This window comes from Nanorana parkeri, unplaced genomic scaffold (genome assembly GCF_000935625.1).
Source record: "Nanorana parkeri isolate BGI_ZX_2015 unplaced genomic scaffold, ASM93562v1 scaffold199, whole genome shotgun sequence".
Taxonomy (NCBI): Eukaryota; Metazoa; Chordata; class Amphibia; order Anura; family Dicroglossidae; genus Nanorana; species Nanorana parkeri.
The window spans coordinates 97,547-120,265 of record NW_017306467.1 but is presented as its reverse complement, the minus strand read 5'-3'; the positions used below and the strand labels follow the sequence as shown (position 1 = coordinate 120,265).

General features: G+C 40.5%; 2 protein-coding genes across 2 annotated transcripts in view; both read right to left on the bottom strand.

The window, feature by feature from the left end:
• The window catches only part of LOC108786273 (rho guanine nucleotide exchange factor 40-like), a 34,742-nt gene extending 24,382 nt beyond the window's left edge, over positions 1 to 10,360 (bottom strand). Inside the window, exons 1-5 of the mRNA XM_018555525.1 lie at positions 10,273 to 10,360; positions 7,625 to 7,752; positions 7,398 to 7,533; positions 5,177 to 5,251; positions 2,379 to 2,581 (exon numbers count right to left, since the gene is read on the bottom strand). Coding sequence (XP_018411027.1) covers positions 2,379 to 2,581; positions 5,177 to 5,251; positions 7,398 to 7,533; positions 7,625 to 7,716 — 506 coding nt within the window. The 5' untranslated portion in view covers positions 7,717 to 7,752; positions 10,273 to 10,360. The remainder of the gene's footprint in view (positions 1 to 2,378; positions 2,582 to 5,176; positions 5,252 to 7,397; positions 7,534 to 7,624; positions 7,753 to 10,272) is intronic.
• A 2,637-nt stretch (positions 10,361 to 12,997) lies between these two features.
• The window catches only part of LOC108786240 (rho guanine nucleotide exchange factor 40-like), an 11,232-nt gene continuing 1,510 nt past the window's right edge, over positions 12,998 to 22,719 (bottom strand). Inside the window, exons 3-7 of the mRNA XM_018555489.1 lie at positions 20,092 to 20,206; positions 17,917 to 18,013; positions 15,797 to 15,886; positions 13,673 to 13,780; positions 12,998 to 13,261 (exon numbers count right to left, since the gene is read on the bottom strand). Coding sequence (XP_018410991.1) covers positions 12,998 to 13,261; positions 13,673 to 13,780; positions 15,797 to 15,886; positions 17,917 to 18,013; positions 20,092 to 20,206 — 674 coding nt within the window. The remainder of the gene's footprint in view (positions 13,262 to 13,672; positions 13,781 to 15,796; positions 15,887 to 17,916; positions 18,014 to 20,091; positions 20,207 to 22,719) is intronic.

Below are 22,719 nucleotides of genomic sequence, written 5' to 3'. Positions count from 1 at the left end.
CCTCTGGAGGCCCCCGCAGATCATGCAGACGTGGCCACCTAAACAGGCACTGTAGAGGGCCGCCCGAGGGGGCCTACAGAGGACCCACTTCAGGAGCGAGCGGCGGCCGATTAGAGAGCCGGGTCTGATGCGGACAGGCTGACAGGGAGCTGCGGTGACGGCCGCACGGTCAGTTCGCCCGGGGCAAGCACCCCCCTCGCTACGCCACTGGCTGGGAGTGTTGGATGTGCAGAAAGGCAGCAGAGGGATGGAGCAGCTGCGGCCACAACAGACCCCCACAACCAGGGTCCAGGGGGCCCCACTGACCACCAGTGGGTGGTCTTTGCCGCGCACTCCCGTCCGAAAATCCGAAACTGCTCGGTCGGCAGCAAAGCATCTTGGGGCGGGCACAGTTCGGATTTTTGGCTGGGAGACGAGGAGGGACACAAGGTAAGTCTATGGACACGTGCACCCGCATGCAGACACTGTGGGACAGGAAGTGCCAGCAAGAACAGAGGAGTCAGCGCTGGATCGGAGAGCCGCCGCAGTGCTAGAGGGATAGCTGAAAACATCAGGAAAGAAGAAGATCGGATTAAGAGACATCAGTTAAGGTAAGTGCTAACATTAACATTGGGGAAGGGGGAAAAAATGGACTTTAACCACTTCCGGGCCGCAGTACGCCTATAGACGGCGGCCCGCAGAAGTAGCTAAAACAAGAACATGGCTGCTTCGGCAGCAGTGCTCTTGGTACTACTTTTAACAGCAGGTGATTGGTGTGTAACTTACAATCGATCTGGTATCTGAACAGCCACCTGTCCCTTCAGCCCGTCGTTTGTACTGTGTGGCGGCGCCCCCCTGCCCGCAGCAGCCACTGGGTCGGTGGGTCTCCCCGCAATGATCAGAGAGCGATTCAGCAGCTTCCAACCGCTGATCTCTCCTCCGATCACTGGACCCGGATGTGCTGTGTATTACATCACTTCCGGTGTCACTGTACACAGTCTCCGGCTCTTAGAGCCAGGACAAGAAGCTGGGAAAGCAGATCTCTGCTTCCTCAGCTTGTTTGGGGTCTCTAGGTGACATTAGGGGTCTAAAAGACCCCTGATGCCTCCATAAAGAGGACCTGTCACACCCCCTATGTAATACCAATAGGGTTAGTGTACAAAAAACGAAGTGTTTAAAAATGAAAGTAACGTAAAAAAAACTAAAAAAATGTTTAAAAAATGTTTAAGTCCCCCACCCCCCAGATACACACATGTCGGAGCGCCTGCATGCGAAAAACTACAATTGTGATGCACATGTTACATATCGCCTCGAACATCGCAGTGAGAGCAATAATGCAATGTTTCTGCAGATACAGCAACGCATCCCTGCTTTCTTTCCTCCCCGCTGGGCGCTGCTCTGTGTCCCAGCGGGGAGGATAGAAAGTGAAAACCGGCCGAGCGCTGCGGGAGGAAAGCGCTGTGTTTGTAGGTTGTTTTTTTGGGGGGGGGCAAAAAAAATCTTGCACAAGGACCCTTTTCTCCATAGGTCAGCTACTGTATATATACATAAATATATGTATATATATGTATCTCACCAGGTAAATAATCAATTCAGATGAACTCAAACACATAGGGTGTATTTATTAAACGTTCACAGAGTTGTTTGTTCTTCAACAATCTGACTTTTACATCCACACTGCATTATGACCACTAGATGGAGCTGATGAGCATAGGGAATTCCTGTGCTCCTTGACTCTGAATGTAAATGTTAGACTTTTGTATAATGAACAGCTCTGCAAATGTTTACCCCACACCCATATATGTTTGTAGGGTGGTTCGCTCAGCTCTGAGAGGGCCTTCACTACAAAAGGCCCTGTCCACATACACTTGCTGGGGGACACTTGGTTGCAGAGGAGCTTTACCTAGATTGTCTGGCGGATGGGTGAAGAATACAATGCTTCTTCTTTTTAATAATTTATGCAATACCATGCATTGATACTAGGATTAATGTATAATCTACATCTACAGTGGTTTCAAATGGAACTATATGGTCCAGACCAAGAGAAAAACTGTTATGGAAAAACACCTATCCTTGTGATATCTGTATAAATTACAAAAAGCCCAATGACAAAGGATGACAATGTATCTGTGTAATGCACGTTTTTAAGGTGTTGAACATGTCTTTTAGAATTTATTGCACAAAGATAAAAAATAAATTGATACACCTTTTATAAAAAAAAAGTTTGTGTCTAAGTATAATTTACTGTTGCCAGAGTTGGATATAAAAGTTCCACTACGCTGCTTTTTGTTTTATGAATACATTCTCATTTTTTTTACACATATTTTTACCATAGATTAGGTCTATACATATAGGTCTATACAGACCTGACATCAATATCTAGTGAGGTATAGGCTCACCTTCTTCCCTCCAGTTTTGGAATACCCCCCCAAGGGGCATCTGGTCCTCTCCCATCACCTCTGCTGAGAACATGGCCACGAGGTGGGCTGCAGGTACGGTCCGCTAGCTCTCGACTACTGACTTCTAGACCACGGATCCTGACGCCAACCTCTGACTTGCGACCATCTGGTTCTAGAAATGGTACACGATACTCCTCTAATGTTTGTGTCTACAAAAAATAGCAGAGGGTGTAAGTAATTCATTGAACCTTGAAGTGACTTTGTCTCGTCATCTCAACTTATCTGTTTCAGAATGCTAAAACCTCAAAGTAAGTAAACAAATTTGTGAACGAACAAACAAACGAATGAAGTAAAAGTAAAAAAACGTTCTATTCTGAAACACAACAAATGTTTTTCTAGCTCCTGGAAGGTGATTCCAGGAATAACCCTTCCACATAAGATTATATTATTTAAGTTTATATAATGGTACTTCTATCATACAACATTTTTAGATAATATAACCTTGTATCTAACTCTTTTACATTTCACAAGGTAGTACTGCACAGTGACAGCAAAGTACAATTTAAATACTACTTATTGCACTTTGGATGTTCCATCATCAACAACTACATTCTCCTTTTAGATGCCAACACAGTTCTGGGTGGCTCATTGGAATATAGCGTATAGTCAACCCAGATCTAGATATACAACCCTTGCCTGACTTTTCTGCAACTTGCATGACCCTGGTTCCATAACAGAATTTATTCAGCTTGGGGCAAATTATTTGTTCTCTATTACTTTGCTCAGCTTTAGCAGTGACTGTGCAGGCAACTGTTCACATGCAAAGTTTATTACAATGTGACCTCACACAGCTCCAGACATATAGCTGTCAATCAATCAGAGAAGAAGAATGCACATTATTCATCCCCTGCTAAAGTTTGTATTGGATGTGGAGCAGGATTAGTTACAAATGAGTAATTAAAGTCAGGAAAGAATGGATAATGAGCCTCAGGAACAGGCACCCCTAAAACAATGGCATATCTAGTACCATATACAATTCATTGCATGTAACATGGTACTCGTATGGTTACATTAAATTGATTCTGGCTGCAGTAACATGGGAAAGTATTGATGATATTTCTAAGTGCATACTGTATGTACAACACAAGCATGATATAAGCACAATGGGTTAGCAAGGCCGTGAGGTTTGCACGAACAAAACTGTGCTTTTTCTATGCATGGCAAAAGCAACAGGTTCACTTTAATGATGGGTCCACCAACAGCACAAATACATTACCTACTTTCCTAACAACTCATTTAGACTGCTGGGTGGAAAGAAATATGCCCATTACTTCTGGGTATGTGGGAGCATGTAACTCACTTGTGCTTGGCTGCACAGGCACCTATTTTGGGGAGAGGGCATGGAGATAGGGTCATTCCCCCTGTGTAAGCTCCAAGTCATGACTTCAAGCAGAACCCAGGGTAAATCAAATCTTAACCTTTGCAGTGGGGCTATTTCTGCACTGCAAGGGTTAAGATTTAATTTGGCCAGAGTTCTGCTTTAACCCCTTCGTGACGGGAGACGTACAGTGTACGTCCCGGCACTTTGTGCCTATATGACTGGCCACGTACACTGTACGTGACGAGTTATATCAGGCTCTGTAATGCCGGTAACTGCTGATTCTCAGCAGTTACCAGACATTAATGAATGCCTCAGTATTGAGGCATTCATTAATGAAATAATTAAGCTTTTTGTAAAAGCCTCTTCCTTTCATTAATGAAAGAATGAAGCCGTTACATGCAAATACAGGACCGCAATTTGAGATCCTGTATTTGACAGCTGAAAATAGCAGAGAGGTAGCAGTGACTCACCTCTCTGCTATTTGTTTTGACAGCTCGAGAGCACGATGTTTAGATACATTTCACTCAAAAGATACCATGTATATCTTTTGAGTGAAATGTATCAGTTCTGATCGTCTAGGCACGATCAAAGAGCTTTTAGTGAGATCTGAATCGGACTAAAGTCAGGATCAGTCTCTAAGGTTATTATTCGCTGTTCCTACGTTTGGAGCAGCCTAATAGCCAAAAATTAAAAAAAAAAGTTAATTTATCAAGCATTCATAGTGATTGCTTGATATAAACTGACAAGAAGAAAAAAGTTTATTTTTTTATTTTTTTTTTACAAAGTGTAAAAAAAATTAAATAAAGTGTAAAACAAAATTAGGAAAATAAAAATTATATATAAATATATTTTTTATACTATAATTAATATTAAAAAATTCTAAAAAAATAATAATAATCAAAACTTGTGAAAAAAGTGTTTTCTTCTAGTTTTTTTCCTAATTTTTTTATTTTATTCAAACTAAGTGAGGGGTTAGGTACACATATGTGATATAATTATATAACCCTATCTGTCCTCTAAAAAACAATATATAATATGTGTGGGTACATTTAGTAAGAAAGTATATTACTGCTGTGGAAGAATCACACAGCAAAAATGTAAAAAGTGTGTCAGTCCTTTATGAACAGAAACTGAAAACTAGCTCAGTCATGAAGGGGTTAAAACCTATGCAGGGCAAACCCTCCCTTGCTCCAAGCAGCAACAGAGAGGTGAGAAAGTAAGTTTGTGCATTTGGTAAGGCTGGGGATAAAGTGACCCTGTTGCTTTTCACTGTATGGGCAAATAAAAGGTTCACTTTAAGTTCTGTGCCTAAAGGATCCTGAATAACCACTGATGTTACAAGCTAACTCTAACAAGGTCTGCATTGAGTAAGCGTGCAGTAATAAGCTTAGTCATTGTAACATAGGACTTGAGTTACCTCTTCTGTTGCCTCCCCAATCATTTCCATTTTCATATCTCCATGTCTCAGGGTATTAAGCAGACTCTGAGTATCCTACAAGTACAATAAATATTCATAAACAGGAAGCTGAAAGTATCAGTTACAAATGTACCTTGTAAAATTGAATAATTAGTAAAACACAGTCCAAATCTGACTGACGATGTTTATGTTAAAAACTAAAGGATGCTTTTTCAACTACTGATTCACCCCAACTAAACACTAACTGCCATGTTAATGGTAAATTAGAACTGAAGACCATTTTAAAAAATGTTTTGGATAGCGTAAGGGAGGGTTATAACCCTTGTCAGCTTTTCTTTGTCATCTGTGTCTCATTGGGGAGGTTTCCCTTCACTTCCTGTCTGATAGCCACAACAGTAAGTGAGCAGAATTCCCTCCAAAATGAGTGAAATCCCTGGCGGTCAGCAGGGTCACCAAAACTATTGTCCCCATTGAAAGATTTTCCATTTGTTCTTGTAAGTACCCAAAATTTGGGATTTTCTTTTACTTTCACTGTCAGTGATAATGTTCACCAGAACAAATAGAGGGGAAGAATCTCCCTAATGGGAACACAGACAGCAATTCTAACTCCTCTCCCCTCTATCGAAAACTACAAAATTCATGTTTTGGCTTCAGCTTCACTTCAAGCTGGTCATACGCTGGTAGTTCTTTCTCATTCATCCCTGCGGACTGATCAAGAAGGAAATCTCGGTTCATCCCTCCACACCAGGCTATTTTATTCAGACAGCCGACAACCGTAGCTGGCAGAATATATGAATAGTTACTGCAACTGACTGGCTGTAGTCACTGTTTGCCCCACAATTTTCAGGCTCCTTCAACAAAAGTCCAGTCACACACAGCTTACATTTCGTCAGAAGGAGTCAGCTGAAATTCTAACAGTGTATGGCCAGCTTTACAAAGTTCTTAGCATGACATAGGTGAGCTACGCTTGCTCTGTTTCTGCATTAGCCAGGCTGTCAGTCAGAATTATGTGGTGTAAGTGTGCCTGCTGTACATAATGCCAGCTTGGCCCCATGTAAGTATACAACTGCCATACCTGATCGGCCCACAGGGATCCTGTAAAACACTGTCAGAGCCAGAGCTACTACAATTCCCACATTGATCTTACAGTTCCCGTGAAGTCATAATCCACCCCACATTCAATTTAAAGAATGCTTTGTATTCATTGATAAAAATTGTAGATGTTCTCGGAATGGCCGCTGTGCTGAGTAAGAGATCACTGTTTTTCAGAGCAGAGGGAAAGTTGCTGAGCACAGTGCCAGTACAAGACCCGTTGGATCACTCTTCGCACTGTAGTAGCTCCAGCTCCTTTGGTGCTTCACAGGATCCCCAGCTGGGCCAAGCTGGACCAATGTAAGTATGTATAATAAATCCTAAGTGGAGTTCAGATTTAAGTAGCAGGTTTCAAATGGCCATATTTTTCCTGTAAGCTATAGCTATTAAGCAGTTTGCTGCAATATTGCTCTGCAGATTTGTAGATGACAATCCCTTTATAATCCCTACTGATATACAGTGATTGGTGACATACAGAATATACACTGAGTGGCCAGATTATTATGACCACCCCATCAGTACTTCGTTGGGCCACGAGATGAATCCACGAGATGACTTCGTTGGGCCGCCTCGTGACTCCACGAGATGTTGAAAGGTGATGCGAGGAATCTGACACTGCACTGTTGCCCTTCTGTTGTCTTGTACCAGTCTTGCCACTCTCCGTTCTGCCCTAACATTGACTAGTCGCTGACAGCCACAATTCGCACGTTCAGACCCAGATTTTCGGCTGACAGTCCAGTCTTTAAACACTTTAACAACAGCTGCTCTTGAACATTTAACGAATTCTGCTGTTTTGCTGATACTCGCTCCATGGCTCCGAGCGCCAACAATCATCCCACGTTCAAAGGCTGTTAAATCGCGTTGTTTACCCATATCTTCAGAAACAAATCACTTCTACTGTCGTGGTAAACAACCTGCTTCCCTATTTATAATGGTCTGGCCCTCTAGCAACTTCAGCGTGAAATTATAGCTAATTATAGCTAATTTGCCTACAAACGTCAGGTGGTCATAATAATCTGGCCACTCAGTGTATGTTTGTGTGTATTTGTGTGTGCTGTATATTATTCCTTTTTTTTCTCTACCTTATCCCATATACGGGATATTATTTTAATAATATATATATTTTTACCTCACTTCTGTCTTGGCGGTCTTGTGGTGGCAATCTTGCCTCAAGGTCTTGCAGTTTTTGATTTGAGAGTCGGACAAGATTATGTAAAGCTTCGTCTACTCTCTCATATAAGTCAAAAGTCACTGGGTCATATAACCTGTTAAATACAAATGAATCAAAAGTTATAACCCCATGTTAGTGTCGATAAGCCACAGTAAAGTTGACATATTTGAAACTTTGGGTTATACCTTAAGTAAGATGATTTCTGGAGACTGGCAACAAGAGTGCCTCCATCTCTCTGCAGTCTCTGCAATCTATCATCAGTCAGTGTTTTCTTCATGGCATCTCGGTGATGAGAAATTAACCACTTAATGTCCTGAAGAAAATAACCAAACCATAATTTCCACAGGCATATCATGTATCCTTGTTTTATTCTTCTTTTTGTAAAGCAAGCATAACTTATTGCTTTAAAAATTAAAGTGACAGCACATACAAATAGCAGGTGCCATTCAATGTTATACAGTTAGAATTCCTGGCTGCCCTGGTGTACCCATAAAAACATGAACTTTCAGATAAGAGGCAAAGTGTTTGCTCCCCCACTGCATCCCTCAATGCAGATTTTAGTACCTGGGCATCCTATTGGCAAACTCATGTACTGCCACATGGGCATAGGGTTCTCAAAGTGTTTTTTTGTGTACATTCTTTTGGAAAGGCAGTCAGCAAAAGGTATGTTATGGTACTGAAGGGTGCATGCCATTTATCTTACTCTGATTTGTACAGCTTTAGGTGTGCTTTGATTTATTTTTTTTTGGTAGGAGAGGAGGTAGGGGGAAACAATCTCTAATCTTATCTCTAACTCTATAATCAAGCTCCTGTGTTGTCTAGACTAATTGATCAGTACTTCTAGCATTAGCCACAGGGGAAATGTATAAATGTATATAGTGAAACTCTATTTCATAAATTCCAACTGCATCAATTAATCCTTGCACTGATCAACTCTCTACATAAATACATTTCTAGCATCTTGATATTCTTGTTTTATTCTTCTTTTTAGCAGGTACCCTCCAGTGCTACATATAAATCATTCCTGGCAGCCATCCCTATGCACCACATGTTGTCTAGATCAGTGGTTTTCTACCTGTGTAACCTCAGGACCCACATTTGTCGTTGGTCATTAAGTCACGATCCAAGTCACACTTCAATGAAACGCACGGCATTAGGGTACCGCGGGTTCCAGTGCGGGTGTACAAACTGTGGGTGGGAGGTGCGTTTGGGGTACCATTCAAATGAATGGCAACGCAACATACCTCCCGCACCAAAATGCACAGTAGGTGCGATTGCGTGGTACAGTGCGTTAATCGCACTGTACTATGCGATTAACGCACTGTACTAGTGTGAAGGGGCCCTCAAAAACACACAAGCACAGACACATTCTCACACACTCAAAAGCAAAAATTTTATATATATTTTTTAAGATCTACTTAGTCTCCATATCTTATGAGAATTGGAGTGGATCCTCAGCATGGGGTGCAGTGTGGGCTGCAGTGCTGTAACGGCGCTCCATTCATATGTGTATTGCTTGTACAGCTCCTTTGAGCACCCTGTAGAGGTGTTGGGAGCCAGAATCTGATGTCAGTCCGGTCCAGGCACCTCTATAGGACATGTGAGAGAGCTGTAAGCAATGCACATATGGATGGAGCTCAATCATCCCACCTCAAGCTGACACTCTGCGCCGGGCAGCATATTTTGAATGGCTGCTTGGTGTGAGAACTGACAGTGCGTTGCTAGGTGGAGGCTGAGCAGCCTCTCACCTAAAAAAGTGGAAGGCATGCAGCGACCCACTGAACACGGGGTTGGACCCACTTTTGGGTCACGACCCACCAGTTGAGAACCAAGGGTCAGATTAATCAATCAGTACTTTTTAATTAATTTTTATTGATATCATGGATTTTAAGAATATTATAAAGTACCTGCTAACTTGTTCATGCAGAAAACCCTTGCAGATAAATCTGGGAAAAAAGCTATCCCATGTTGTGAAAAGCAAGCTACATTTGTAAGAAAATGTTTGTTAACCCTTAGGGCCCAATCAATAATTTTTGTTTGGGCCATATTGGACTCCCACAGTGTTAAATAACGTTGTCTTTTTTTTTTATTTCTATGATATAGATGAAGATTAAATCACATTCATGTAGAAATCCTGGTAAATGCTGTGTTCTCTGTTTTTCACCTTAAAATTGTATGTGAAGGGAAATATCTCCTTTTTGATCAAATCTTAGTAAAGTACAGTAATACCTTGGTTTACAAGTAACTTGGTTTGAGAGTGTTTTGCAAGACAAGCAAACATTTCTGAAAAATGTTGCCTTGATATACAAGCAATGTCTTGCAATAAGAGCAAAATTCTGTAGAAAAGCACCACCGAATAAGGCTGTAGCAGTGCGAGCGATGAGTCTGTTTAAACGACAATGCAATGTCACATTGGATAGATTCCTTTTTAAGGTTTCACGAAATGAAAAAGATTCCATTGAGCCAAGAGATAGCAGTGATTTCGTTAGTGATAGTGAAAGGCACCGGTAATCTGTTTATTTTTCTTTATATTTCGTACAGTATTATATTACAGTACAGTATTGTAATCATTTTTATATGAATATTTTTGGGTTGTAGAACGAATCATCTGAATTTCCATTATTTCCTATGGGGAAATTTGCTTTGATATACAAGCGCTTTGGATTACAAGCATGCTTCCGGAAGGAATTATGCTCGTAAACCAAGGTCTTATAAACTCTTTCACATACATGGACAGGATATAACTATAATGTTTACATTTCACGTTTGGTAACCCTTAAAAATGGTGAGGATAAAATAAAATTCCAACAATCTGTTAACTATGATGACAAACCTCTGTAGTGTCAGCTTTGACCTCTTGTGTGACCTTCTCCAGTGACTCAAGCACATCACAGCACAATGTGTGGAGCCTGCTGAGAGACTGATGGAAGAGAGTAGAGCAAATATCACACACAGAACAAGGCAGAGTGATATTAACTAAAGTTACAACACAGACATCAACATTTCCTAAAACAATCCTGAAATACGTAATGGTTGTAGCTGGCTACAACGTTAGCTACAATGGCATCAATGGAAATAGGCACAGCTTAACATGTGTAGCTGAATGTGAATCACTCAGTTGAAGCACTTAAAACTTTTAACTCATTTCCTTGCAATGGGAGACCAGAAACTCCAGGACCCGACATCCTGAAACACTTTTTTTCTGTGTTCCCCCTCTCCTCTTTATCCAACTTTGGTGGAGGATAATGCTACGGCTCCATGGAGCTTTCAACGTTTTGTTCCTGGTTCAGAGCAAGTTGCTCATCAGTGATGGGCTGAGAAGGAGGGTGGCCACACATTTCTTTTTCACAGAAAATATATTATTTTTTAACCTGCTTCTTGTGCAGCCAGAGGAGATACACACACTACTTAGCAGAGTTCTTCAATAAATCAAACATTTATTTTACTCATTCAGGGCAAATTAAAAGGGTTGTTTAAAGACCCCCAACAGCCTAAATGAGATACCTGGTACTTCTGGGTATGGAGAAGCATGTCACTCACTCCACATGACAGCATTAGGACAGTCATAATTGTCACACAGGGAGTCCCTTTCCCTGTGTAAGCTCCAACTCCAGCAACTGTTACAATGTAGTGAATCTATTGCTTTTCTCTTCATGGACAAAGCATGAGTTTACTTGAAAGTTAAAATCCAGGCAACTTAAATCAAGTAAAAAAACTAAATCCTGAAATATATTTTTTACATAAAACTAGTATAAATACCTGAATCTGACTGTCCTAATACCAACCTGCTATTATTTCAAGCACTGTAGCACTTACACTGGAAGAGAGATGGGCTGTGAAATGAGTCAATCAGAGCTCCACTGTTTTAAACGGTGCTGTCATTCAACAGTATGAGCATGCTTACCAGAGGATATAGCACAGTGATGACCTCAGTCAGAAGCCATATGCAGGGCTTGGAAATGCAGCATTATGATCACCACTAATATTTCTCATTTCATGGGAATGAAATACATTTTTAATTCAAGAATCCGTCTACTCCGAAGCTTCCAAAAGAATATCAGAGACAACATTTTTCCCAATTCCACACAAGGTAGGTAATATAGTGGGTAAGAACAATATAACTTTGCATTTAAACGATGCACACCATCTGTGTAGGCCATCCCTTTCTTTATTGGATTATGTGTGCTTGCTATCTTGTTTATGAAACTAAAGTAATATTGAGGCTGCTTTCATTTCAGAATTCAGATTTAACAATGTTGTGCAAGTGAGATGTCAGGGTCCCCTTGGCATATTAAAAAAAAATAATTATGTAGTGATGAACACATCCTCGATGATTAGAATTTCATTTTAGCCAAAACGTGTTACAATGTCTTAAAATGGCACATTTTGACTATTCCTGGCACTTAGCTACATTATTGGACCCAATGTAGGTCTGTTTTTGAGCAGGTGTGCCTGAATCACAACAAAGTACCACACCATTTTTTTTACAGTGAGAACTATTAGTTATTGTGAACTTACTTTTGGGTAGGGCAGTACAAGATCATCTTTGTCTATGTACTTGTTTATATTTAGTGCTTTGAGCAATCATAATACATAACAGTGCAGTAACTCAAGCATTCTGCCAGATTTCATTTTTCTGTAGTCAGATCAGTGAAAGATGAATTCTGCAAAATGCATCTGTCCAAATCTTTGGACAGATGCATATTGCTCTCTGCCTAACTGAAAAAGGTCAGCTTTATACAGGGGGCCCTCCGTGCAACAGTTATAGAAGTATAATTGCAGTAAAGGAAATGGGAGTATTTGCTAGACCGCACAGTTCTCCCCTCCCTCATGTAATCAATCACTGCTGAATAAGTCTGGCCTTCCGCACCCACCCGTGTGGGATCTTCCTGTCTGCAAAACAAGGTTTACAGATCAGGGTTTATTAAATCTTTGTAAAGTTTATGAAGAAAAACATATCGAACTAATAAATATCAACATATGCTTCTGCTCTTTAAGTAAAAAATAAGCACAATGCTTTTTCAGGGATGTCTGAGAGCCAAACAAACTTCAGCAGACCAGATGTGGCCGTCTGGTTATTTTTGTCTGTGTTCTATGTTACAAACCATCTGGTTTTGACCAAGCCATTCATAAATCAGGATTTACTTTGCACTGGTGTATTTTACAGTCAAGAGATGTATAAGGAATGACTGAGGTGGTTAATGTCAGTTTCCTACACGGCTCTCTTTAATCTGTGCAATTTTCATATGTCCAAAATACAGCTCAAAGTGAGTGCTGCTCTGTTTCTCCTCTGTTCCCATATGTGCAAAATACAGCTCAAAGTGCTGCTCTGTTTTTCCTCTGTTGTCTTCTTACACCAACATGTAAGGCTTTTCTCTTTGAGGTTTAGTGGAAGCTCCTAAGCTGCATGACTCATTGCCCAATACTTGTCAATAATGGGAAGGGGGTCTGACTGTGCAGACAGCTTATACTGTTGTAACTGGTAGAATCTCTGGCATCATCTGAGCTTGGAACCAAGCATTGAGTTTGAGTGCACAATAGCAGGAAGACAACTGGAATCAGGCATTAAGTTTGAGCACACAATGACTGGAAGACAACTGTAACCAAGCATTGAGTTTGAGCACACACTGGCTGGAAGACAACTCGAACCAAGCATTGGGTTTGAGCACACAATGGCTGGAAGACAACTTGAACCAAGCATCGAGATTGAGCACACAATGGCTGGAAGGCAACTGGAATAAAGCATTGAGATTGAGCACACAATGGCTGGAAGGCATCTGGAACCAAGCATTGAGTTTGAGCACACCATGGCTGGAAGAAAACTGGAAGCAAGCATTGAATTTGAGCACAAAAAGGCTGGAAGACAACGTGTAGTTAGGTTCCATAGATGGACACAATTGAGGAAAGGTTGGTCTTAAATTTCCCCCTTTCCATGGCTAAAATGAAGTGGCCAGTTATACAAGACAAACAGATGTGAGTGCAGGTATGATTGACAGGTATTTAGGGCCAGGAGATGATGATAGGAGTCTCAGGGACACGCCCATTAAGCTTTTTTCTTTAATTTTAATCAATATTTAATAGTGTCTTTGAAATATATGCCAGTTCTGCTGAGGAGTCTGGTAATTTACTAGGAAACAGAGCACCTAATTTCAGTTTTCCATACAGCCCTGCATAATCTGTACAAATCCTATACATCCCATATAAAATTCAGTGTGTGCACTACTGTATCTCACCCGTTGGCTCCTCACACATTCAGCATGCTCATAAGGCTTCTCTCCTCCAAGGTTTTCTGGGAGCTCTTCAGCCCCAACGTACTTTGCCAGTTCTGATACTAATACAACCTGCATGGACAAGAAGTAGTAAAATCAATACAAATGATGTATGTAGCAACAGTAGATCATACATTTACGACACATGCAAGATAGATATACAGGTATACCAGGAGTGTACAGTCACATGATACAAGCCATTTCACATGATACAAGCCATTCTAATGAATATGCACCCATCAGATTGTGCGTGAAAATTCGAGTGCTGATCCCTTGATCAAGACATTGAAAAAAAATGGCAGTTTACTCAGGGCACATTTACACTTTGGCGTCAAGGTGTGCTGCAGTATCCCAACACACTAAGGCGACAAAGCTTTAACACACATGTCTTGCAAAGCACCACAAAGCACGGTAACGCACTGCAATACTTTGTGGTGCACTACGCCAGAAAAATGCTGTATGTCTGTTTTTTTGTCAGATCTGGTTTATCTATTTGAATGGGCTGCCCTACACAACGCATGTCCATGGATGACATCATGCCCACTAGTGCACTACTGTATAGCCAAAACATTTCTTTCTAGTTATGGACTATGGAGGAGAGGGTTTGAACCCCCGCCTTTTTTTTTTTGCTGTCGGTGCACCAGAACAAATAGGATTAACAAAAGTGAAGCAAGATGGCAAAGTGTGAATGGTCTGTGTTTTTTTTTTCTCATCTGGACATGACCTTATTTTCCAAACAATACTTTTGTAGAAAACAGCATAGATGCTGCATACCCAAAGCCAGGAGTAGGGAAACTTCAGCTCTCCAGTTGTGGTGAAACTACCAATCCCATTAGGCATTACAAGAATCTGGCAGCCACAAGCATGACTCCCAGAGGCAGAGGCATGGTGCAATTTGTAGTTTCACCACAGCTGGAGGGCCGATGTGTGCCTACTCCTGCGGTACGCCTCAACATTAACCTCAAACGCATCTTAAGGCCACAAAACTTCATATCCAAAAGTTTATACCCACCTTGCACGGCAAGCATAAGAGTGCTTAGGGGTCAGAATAAAGCTGATAATATAAAACCAAAATCACTTATTAAATGATATTGTCCACATGGCCTTTGTGTAGAAGCCATTGGGAAAGAAACCCATCACTTATGAGGCATCCTTTCACAGGATGCACAAAGTTCTTTTTCAGCCTTGCTTAAGATTTTTAACATGGATGAACCCTTGAAATAACGTCCTGGTCTCAGGGAACCCCTGCTAATATTTACTCTATCTACAGTTCATGGTACCTCAGTGGGAAGAATGCTGCCTACATTTGTGGTCATTGGGAAGAATCCTCCCCATAAGATAGTTAAAAAGAACATCGTTGTCAGTGTCACTTATCTGAGAGGCAGAAATTGTTCAAGGAACCACAAGCAATCTTTAGAAGAACCCTAGGGTTCCACCAAACCCTGGTTGAGAAAATCTGCTTTAGCCTGATATTCTCCCTTCTGCTTGAATTCAGCTGATAAGATGTGATACATAGTGGATGTGCATTTCAGGTAAAAAGGAAATAAAGGTAAAAGCATTCAATATAATTATGAATCACAGTTAATTTTCCTGACAACAACATTTCATTTCCTACAGATCTGTTTAAAAACTCTAAGAGTGTGATTTATCCTTCTACTGTATAAGCATGGCCAGAATCCCTTGTGTAAGGGTCTATTTAAGAAAAGAACGAAAAGAACTATATAATATGGATAATTAGCTTGCTGCACATATACAGACAGCTATATAGCTATTTTGGTATCTGTTCAGAAATAAATCTATTAAAAATAGTCTGATGTTAACACAGCACCGAAAGAAATTTCCATTCTTGAAGAATATTTCCTTACTTAAAGTCATGCCTCGTGGTCCAGGAAAAACTGCTGGACTATGGAAACACTGATGAACAGAAACACGTGTGAACTGTCAAAACACTTCCATCAATGACTGTCTTTGTGCCTGTGGACGAGCAGTTTTGGTGTGGCACCCAGATGCATCATTGTGTACTTACTTCCCTGTTGATTTAATGATGTGCAATGTAACACATTACTATATATAGTACAAAGTGCTTGCCTGTGTTTGTTGAAGGTCACTTTGAACTGTAGCAGCATTCTCTGCATCATAAACAAATAAGGTGCGATTTATACAACCATGGACTGTGTCCTGTAGACAGAAACATTTCATTAGTTTGCTTAAATTAAAACAGTTTCTGAAAAAGTCTTCACCCCCTTCAAAGGTTTCATGTTTTATTGTCAGAGAACATTACATGACATGATTTAATTTTGTTTACTTGACATTGGTCAACAGAAATACAGGGGAAACTCGAATAATTAGAATATCGTGCAAAAGTAATTGCAGTAAGTGCCGCAAAAGGGGCCCAAACCAAGTACTGAGTACATATGCATGCTTGTACTTTTCAGAGGTCCGATATTGTTCCATGTACAATCCTTGTTTTATTGATTGCATGTAATAATCTACTTTTTTGAGGTTGTGGATTTGGGGTTCTTGGGGTTTTCATGAGCTGTAAGCCATAATCATCACAATTATGACAAATCACGGCTTGAATTATCTTGCTTTGCATGTAATGAGTCTATCTCATATATTAGTTTCACCGCATAAGTTGCATTAGTGAAATAAATGAACTTTGCACGATATTCTAATTATTCGAGTTTCACCTGTATATATTTTTTTTTGGCAAAGGGAATGTAGATTTATGCCAAAATCAAAATAAAGTAGATGGACCCATATACACCAACATATTGTAGTAATGTGCAGTTATGCACATAACATGCATTACTGTACTGTGTTGTGATGCCATTCATTTTGAATGGCACCCCAAAGCACATTTGATGCAGCGAACAGTAGTTACAATTAAGGGTCACGTCTCATTTTCAACCTGTTATGGTCTTTTGGCAGCTCATTCATTTACACGAGCAGCCTTAAAGCAACTAACATTCATTTATTATAGGTATTCATATAGTACTGACAACTTACGCAGCTCTTTACATTCACATCAGATGTGTATGTAGACATTCACATGTGTACACATTCATAACCACAAGGAGCTTACAATTGAAGGTCCCTATCTCACACACATACTAGAGCCAATTTAGACAGGAGCTAATTAACCTTCCAGCATGTCTCTGGGGTGTGGGAGGAAACCCACATAAGCAGAGAGAGAATATGGAAACTTTTTGCAGATAGTGTCTGACCAGGATTCAAACCGGGGACCGGCAGTTCTGCAAGACAGAAATGCTAATCACTAAGCCACTGTCATGCCTAATGTGCAACATAATGCGCATTACCACACTGCAAAAGATCTAGATGAGCCCTGACTGAATGACATAACGTTTGTTTAAACAAACGCGCTAGTTCCAGTGTTGGCTACATGGCATTATTCAGAAAGGGTTTCCTTATGGGGACAAGCTGGCTTTCTAGCCAATCAGGAAACCAGTGGCGGGTCATGACCTGCTGCCTGACTTCCTGATTGGTCAGGAAGCCAGGCTGCGTTGCAGTGCCACTAGGCAGCATGGAGCAGGCTTCTTAGCCAATCAGTAAGCTGGGAGGTGGGTCATGACATGCTCCATGCTCCATTGCGGCACTGCCACTCAGAGGGAAACTCCCTCTGACTGGAATTTCCAATATCGATGTATGTTTCGGAGCAAATGCTTTTTATTGGCACCGATACCGATATCAGTATCGGTATTGGTGCATTCCTACTTCCAACATAACCCAACAGTTTGGGTAAGGGTATTTTCTGTTCCAGCACGATTGTGCCCTGTGCACTAAACCAGATCCATATAGACATGGTTTCATGAGTTTATTGTAAAGTAAACTACAGGCACAGTGCCCGGACCTCACTCCTACTGGAATGAAGTGGAATGCCAATTGCTTGCCAGGTCATCTCACCAAACATCAGTAAATGACCTCACACTCTTATGGTTGAATGGGCACGAATTCCCACAGACACACTCCAAAATCTTATAAAAGGCCTTCCCAGAAGAGTAGAGGCTGGTACAGCCCCAAAGGAGGACCAACTGCATATTAGTGCTCAATAGATGTCCAACAAGTTCATATAGGTATGATAGCCAGCTGTCCACAAACTGTTGGTCATACAGTGTACCTGTAAGACTTGTATCACTAATGCATAGCCTCAAAAAAAGCAGCATAGAACAACATCATGTCATTGTTACCTTGCTGTTGTGAAGCATTTCTAGGAAAGCCTCCATGTTGGCTGTGCAATCTCGCAGATCCAAAATGAGGGTCATGCCCAAATCACGCACATCAGATCTAACAGAAAAATTTACATCTAAAGTTCAATAAAACCATTTTAGAAGAAGGTTAAAATGTATTCTAAGAATAACCATACCAATTGTTCACTATGGCAGTGTTGTGCAATTGTACACAAGAAACATTCTGCAAAATGTTTTTCACTATCTGCATGATTACTAAAGTATTTATGTATATTATACTGTATATACTGCATATTATAGTGTATACTAGACTGGAACAATAATCATAGTAGTGTTTGGGTTCTTTTATATCTTGCTATCAGTCCGGATTAAACTGTTCAGAAGTCATATTTTAGACCACAGCAATTATTTCAGATAATTTACCAATATCTTGCAATTGTGTATTTGGTTACGACGGAATTGGAAAGTCCAATTGGTTCTGTGAACCAGACTCATGTACAGTATATTCAATAGGCTAATTTACCTAAACAGGCTTGTAGGTTAAATAAGGTTGTTGATCACAGCAAACAAGTGGGTGCTGGAGTTCACTCTGTGCCTGCTTCCAGGGCGGCATTTCCACCCTTTCTAGTTCTGGTGTACCATGCACTACCTCTGCGGGTATGCACATTCAGTCACCTATTATGACACATTATGTTGAGTACTCTGGACATCAGTTTAACCACAGTAGAGTCTACTGTATGTAATATAACATCCTTGTTATGTGTCTGTAGTACTTAGAGTATAACTCCAGCCAAAACATTTACTCTAGAACCTCTGTGAAGTTTTTATTGCAAAATGTTGCCAAATGGGGGAACTTTTCCCACTGTCAATGGGAGTGGAAGTGAGGAGACATCTCCAAAGAGTACACACACAGCAATAAAAAAAACTAAAATGCTTTTAGTCCACCTCCACTCACCAACATTTTTTTCCTTACTGCTGCACCCCTGCTTTCTCTTCACTTCCTGCCCTGGTGACAACAATATATCTGAAATTTCCCCTGTGAGTACACAGACAGTAAGGGCATGTTCACACATCTAGCGGGGTCCTGTATTGTACTGCACTGGATCAACACAGGTCACCGCTTGGACACATAGAAAATAATTGTTTTTTATGTGCCACATTCATACTACAACGCAGTGGATGGGGCACTGCGATAAAATGCAATCATGATGCATATTAGCATATTATCGCAGCACAATGTATGCTACTGAAGTTCATCGTTTGGCAGTGCATCGTACTGCACTGCTGTGCGGGGACCTGCATGGAGTGTACACATTGTACACTCCACATAAAGTAAAAAAAAGAAAAGAAAAAAATGTAAACAGTGACAGCTCCGGCAGTGTGTTATGCAACGCACCCTACCGGAGTTAATACAACGCACTAGACCTTCTGCTGAAACCCAGTGTTTCACCGGACAGGCTAGTGTGAACAGGCCCTAATAAACACTCTACAGATGTTCAAAACCCTTGGCACTCTATTAAAATAAAAAATGTTCTCCTTGGAGTTTCACTTTGAATTATTACTGTACATATGGGATACCAGTCTGACTGTTTTGTAGTATCAGCCCACTTGTATTCGTCTAATAAACATTCACATTTACTAAAGCATACGTGATAACGTTCTTGTCGTCAATTCTATAATTTTATAAAGTGTCATTTGAATATTTTGTTACTGTAGTTTTGCACTAAAAGTGCCTTCATGTTGAATTTTGAAATGCCATTCTAAAACTCCAGTGAAAGTACGTGTTTGCTGACACAGGAAATGTCGCAATGGTAAGCTAAGCTAATGAATGCGTTCCATCAACAAAACTCACACATATAGCAGCACCTTTGTTCATTCAGCAAGAAATATTCAGTTTTACGATAATTACAGCTCAGTATTGGCCTTGTTAACAATCCGCTTATTGTAGGATTGCTTCACTGGTAGCATCATAGGTCTTTATGATGCAAACCTTGGTCAATGGCCCTGGTTTTATGATTATATTCAGATGCAAAGGATTATTTGTCAGTAAATATAAGATGAACTATCTTAATCCACAACACAGCCAGTATGCTTCAACTCTTTACCACGTATTATTGCTTCTGTATTGTGCCCTTTTTTTATCTTTACCCCCTTTGTTCTTCACCTTTCCTTTACCTGAGAAGAGAGTAGAAATACACAATGGTTTCCTGAAGGTCTTTCTGGCTCAATCCCGATGGTGCTTTGGAAGGAGACATAATTAGCAGTGCTCTATTGTCTTGGTCTTGTCCCCCTGTGAGGTTATAAGAGATTGTTAGTGATGCCAACTGGCCTAAATTCAGCCAGTCACATACAAGGTTATTCACAAAAGGGTGAAGAGCTTGGAGAAGACAGGAGAAGTGAACAATCTAGGACAACATAGCTGATTTGGAAACATTCTCACATTCAGCTCACTTTCCAGTTCAGCTAAGTTGTCCTAGATTGTTCACTTCTCCTGCCCTCTCCAAACTCTTTACCATTATGTGAATAACCCTGATAGTGATCTGTGTACAGTGTGACTCTTATTAAATGATGTTAATGCCTGATGAAGGGACCCTGCGAGGTCCTGAAAGCGCTTGTTTCGATTCTGACAAATTGTTCGATTAAATTAACATTGTGTGATTCTTAAAGGATCTTCGGTGTGCTGGTGACATTCTTCATAACCATCTTATTAAACTAGACCCCAGGGTGGTATCCATGAACACAAAACATGGGAAATAATAAATCAACAGTGACTTCAGAGGATCTCAGAAGAAGAGCTATTGAAGTCTATAAGACTGGAAGGAGCTACAAAAGACTTCCAAAGATTTGTGCTTCCATCAGTCCACAGTCAGGAATATATTTTAAAGAATTCAATTGTGGTTGTTACTCAAAAATGAGTGAAAGGGTATGGCATAGACTTCTGGTAATAAGTACAGAGTTGTGAGAAAACAAAATCTCACACCAACTATTAAGCATTAAAGGAGAACTATGAGTTGAGTGATTTCCACTCACCTCATAGTTCTAGCCGACCTGTGACAATGAGACTGTCACAGGTCGGCTCAGTAGATCGGGAGGTGAGCGAAAACATACCAGGTTCGCTCACCTCTCGATCCTGTCACGGCTCTCTGCCGTGACAGGGGGAGGGGCTGGATTCCCCTCTCCCCGCTCCGATCTGCCAGCACTGACTGGCAGAACGGACGGGGGAGGGGGCGGGTACAGCTGGCTCTGCCTCTAGATAGGCAGAGCCAGCTGTCACTCAAGCAGCTGGGCGGATCCCATCATCTACGTCGGGATCCGCTCCGGCTGCGGCGTCTCAGTATACCGCGAGCTGTAGCTCACGGTATACTGAGCTTAGGGTAACGGGAGGACGCAGTGTTTTTTTGGGGAAAAACACTGACCCCATAGTTCTCCTTTAAGTCCTAGAGTCTGGGTGGTTTGCAATCATGAGAGACCAATAAATTTGAAGCCATATCAGGAAATTATACAACATAATGCTTGGATGTCTGTCTGTTTTTAAAAGCTCAAAAAAGTTGCACCGCATTCCATGACAATGATCCAAAACACAGGACTTAATTAACGCCCCCCCTCACACACACACACACACACACACACATTGAACAGAAGAAGATCCTTATTCTGGAATAGCCAAAACTAAATCAGTTTCTCTGAAATTCTAGGATGTGGTTAGAAAATGGCTGTTTAAGCAAAACAAGCAAAAAATGTAGATGCCAACTGGCAATTCTTTTTAACAGGAATGGAATAAACAGCTTTTAAAGCTGTGTCACATCAACAGCTACAGAAAGTGTTGTTGGTTCTATTTTAGGAACAATTTGTGCACGAATTCAGATCATTCACAGGATTTCACTTTTTTGCTTCTCCCAAAAACATGCTTTATACTAAAATGCCATTTAATCCTCTATGCAATATATCATTATTTTCTCTAGGTTGATGGCCTTCAAATGTTATTTACCAGCTAATATTTGACTCTGTGGGGGAAATTTAAGAAACCTGGAGCAGACAGAATCTGGAGCAGTTGCCCATGGCAAACAATCAGCTTCTCTTTTTAGTTTGCTCAGTTAAGCTTTGAAAATGAAAGAGAGAAGCTGATTGGTACCCTATGCTTACACAGATCCTATAGGAACATTATGCTACCTTTTATATACTGTTCATTCACATGAGTTGATTCAAAGAGATATCAACAACACAGAAGTACTTGTGCTAGGAATATTTAATACATAACCAGCCCCATGCCCTTTCAGTTATACATGCTTATATTTAAAAAAAAAGCAGTGCAAACAGCGGTGACAATGTGCCAATCTGATTTAGAGGTTTACTGTAGTCCCATCAGTTAAAAGACTTTTTCTGCTTACAAAAGATTAATATACTCTATCATTGCTCTTTGAACTACTTTATTGAATCAGCCTTATGGTGTAATAATAGATGCCGTAATCTGCAGCTCTACCACTAGAGAGGGGGGAGCATATTGAAAGTATTCTGTCAACAAGAAGACAGCTGCAAAATATTTGGTTAATAAGAGAGTTGGACTTACATCAATATGTGCAAATACAATTAACAGATCCCATGCTACGACATAAAATTGCTGGCATGCAGGCAAAAAGTTACTCCACATTCTATACTAAATTGGCAGGTTATGAAAAGTTAACCATTAGTGACATATTATTAAAAAAAGAACAAATAAATAAATATTAAAAAAATAAGAAAATAAGAAAAAGTGTGTATATACTGTGTATATATATATATGTATATATATATATATATATATAT